The sequence below is a fragment of the Penaeus chinensis genome, chromosome 10 (assembly GCF_019202785.1).
Source record: "Penaeus chinensis breed Huanghai No. 1 chromosome 10, ASM1920278v2, whole genome shotgun sequence".
Taxonomy (NCBI): domain Eukaryota; kingdom Metazoa; phylum Arthropoda; class Malacostraca; order Decapoda; family Penaeidae; genus Penaeus; species Penaeus chinensis.
In genome coordinates, this window is record NC_061828.1 from 22,815,985 (window position 1) to 22,819,091 (window position 3,107).

At 43.7% G+C, this 3,107-nt stretch overlaps 1 protein-coding gene across 1 annotated transcript; it reads right to left on the minus strand.

Annotated features, from left to right (window-relative positions):
- Window positions 1-1,153: 1,153 nt before the first annotated feature.
- Window positions 1,154-2,735, minus strand: LOC125029881. The gene is made up of 3 exons (XM_047620064.1): window positions 2,448-2,735; window positions 1,864-2,043; window positions 1,154-1,375 (listed from the first exon to the last, which is right to left on the minus strand). The coding sequence occupies exons 1-3, from the start codon at window positions 2,733-2,735 to the stop codon at window positions 1,154-1,156; spliced, it is 690 nt and encodes a 229-aa protein (XP_047476020.1).
- Window positions 2,736-3,107: the final 372 nt, after the last annotated feature.

Consider the following 3,107-nt stretch of genomic DNA (forward strand, 5'->3'; position numbering starts at 1 on the left):
GCTCATCCAGCAACCTAGTGCGAACAACCTGCACTTTCGTTTTCGTAACTCTTAAATGGTAATCATTTGGTTCGGAGAGTGACTTGGTTTTTGTTACATTAACCGAAATGGCTAAACAAATTTACTCGGACGACCGTTGAAATCTATATAGTGAGACGTGCGCCAGGAATTTAATTGTCTGGAAATGTTCTTAATGTCACGGTTGACGAGCTTGAATCTTATATTCATCATATGACCCATTTTTCTTCATTGTTTGAGAAAGAAAATGACAATTAAATGTTCTCGCAAGACCGAGACCTCATGACCAATATGTATTTATTGTAATGATGTAGCGATTCAACTTATGTATCATCAGTGCGCTTTGCAGGTGGAATACTTACTTAATGGTGTACGATTAATTTATAAACACACTATAAAGTGTCAGTATTTTTATTTATCTTTTATTTGAAGATGGAGAAATATAATCCAGTATAGTATTACCATGTCTGGACACACGCACAAACACACACACACACACACGCACAAGAACATTCACACGCACACACATTTACGTACACATGCACACAAATACACAGGGGCAGAAACAAGTAGACAAATGGACAAATACAGAAAGCCATGGATATATCTACAACTACCCATCTATCTATATATCTATCTATCCATCTATTCACACATTTATCTATCTATCTACTGTAGATATATGTAAATATATACGCTCACCCAGATCACTGTGCAATACACAAAGCATCCAGACGGAAGGGAAGCGATGCAAAAAAGATCATCTTACAACCCGCACGAACGAGATATGAAATGAACAGTTATTTTCGACCAACATGCTCAATGAGGTTCATCTATATTGTTCACCGCACAAGTTTAAGATACACACAAAGCGGGCGAGCGAGCGAGCGAGCGAGCGAGAGAGAGAGAAAGAGAGAGAGAGAGAGAGAGAGAGAGAGAGAGAGAGAGAGAGAGAGAGAGAGAGAGAGAGAGAGAGAGAAAGAGAGATAGAGAGAAAGAGAGAGAGAGAGAGAGAGAGAGATAGATAGATAGATAGATAGAGAGAGAGAGAGAGAGAGAGAGAGAGAGAGAGAGAGAGAGAGAGAGAGAGAGAGAGAGAGAGAGAGATTCAGTGAGAAGAGAGCGGCGATTTACTTTATTTACTTGGCGAGTACTGATACACCACAACAATATATGTTATCACAATGCCGATCATTTCCAGAAGCATCCTCTGTCCCAGCACGGCTACACGCCCGCACTGCACGCGGGAGGGATGGGCGTGAAGGCAAGAGGCGAGGGACTGCAGTTTGCGACGCCCGTGCCTTGCGATTCCGGGTTTTGCGTAGTCTGTCCACACCCTCTCCACCAGCGCGCTGTGCTGTCAACGAAGGTCAGACTGGTTGTCATTTCCTCCTCCGACGGGATGTGGTCGCACGAAAGAAATTTATATTGTTGGAGTGTGATTTTGATAATGGTGATGATGATGGTGATGATGATAGTAGCGGTGGTGATGATGATTATGATGATGAAGATGATGATGATGATGATGATGATGATGATGATGATGATGATGATGATGATGATGATGATGATGATGATGATGATGGTAATTATGATAATAATGATGGTGATATCATCCAGCAGCATAAATACAATTTTAGTAGCGGTTGCCCGTGTATAGAACAACGAAGCAGAAGCTCAAGTCAAGTTATTCGTGGATTTCTATTGATGCACAATATTTACTAAAAGGAGACCTTCCACCTTGCTTACGTATTTACGCGATAGCTACGCTGAACATCCAGGGCAACTCGCTAGGTCCCGGCCACTGACCCTCGAGAATAAAACGGAAAGCGACGTGGCTTTTACCTTCTCCTGCAGAGCATCGGCCATGGTGCACGCAACGAGAAGCTGTGTGACTTCCTCCGCTGCAGAACCGATTACGAGTACTTGGAGGAGGTTCCATTCGCTAATGCACATGAGATACAGCAGCACTACCAGCTTGCACAGGAAGACAAAGCACCGGAGTAACACGAAGATCGCAAATACCTGGAAGATTAACAGAAGCGCGGCGGGTTAAGTTCACTCTCCGTTCCTCTTTCTCTTTGTTCCTCTCTCTTCCTACCTACCTATATAACTCTTTATTTGTATATCTATTTGTGTCTATCTATCTATCCATCCATTTACATATTTATCTATCTACCAATATACATTTATGTGCGTGTGCCTATACAGCACACACACACACACACACACACACACACACACACACACACACACACACACACACACACACACACACACGCACACAAGGAATGTGTGGTGGATGTATGTGTAAGTGTGTGTGTGTCTGCGTGTGTCTGCGTGTGTGTGCTCTCAATACCTACATATTCGTTCTTAATACATAGGCAAAGGCGTGTGCGAATACTTTATCTCGTCGAGCCACCACATACCTTGTTGAACTGCTCCACAAGTTGCCTTAATCTGGAGATGAGGTCAGCGTATGAGCCGAGGGCGTCGTTATCTGCACACGCCAGCTCTGGGAGGCTGGCCAAGGTCGTAGTGTATGACTGCTGAATAATGTTAAGGTAGAAGCAAAATTGGACATTCCACATTGCCATGTAACACTGGCTGATGGAACACAAAACTACAGCAAATAAGTAAAGCGCGTCACGTTGATACGTATAGAACATGGCTACTATGACCACTGATAAGTACGCAGCTACAATGAGAGGTGCCATGACGTAATACTTTCGCGGAGTCCGATGTCGGATTGGCGCCAACAAGGTCACCAACTTGCACAGCGATTTCCGCTTCAGAAATATCAGCATTTGCAGTACAACGACGTAGAAGAAATTGGAGAAGAAGAACGCATCAATAACCGTCTTCAAGTAATAATTTGACCTTTCCGCGAGCAGGGATGCAAAATAAAAAGCTACAGAAATCAGCATGATGAAGAGATTTATCAGAAACCTAGAGTAGATCACGTGATAAGTGCTTTCAGAGCAGACCTCCAGCGGGTGCATGCCCACTGCGCGCAGCACCCAGAACAAGGGGTAGCATGATGCCTCCATCTTTGACAGACAAGGGGCAAATTGTTATTCAGATCCAGA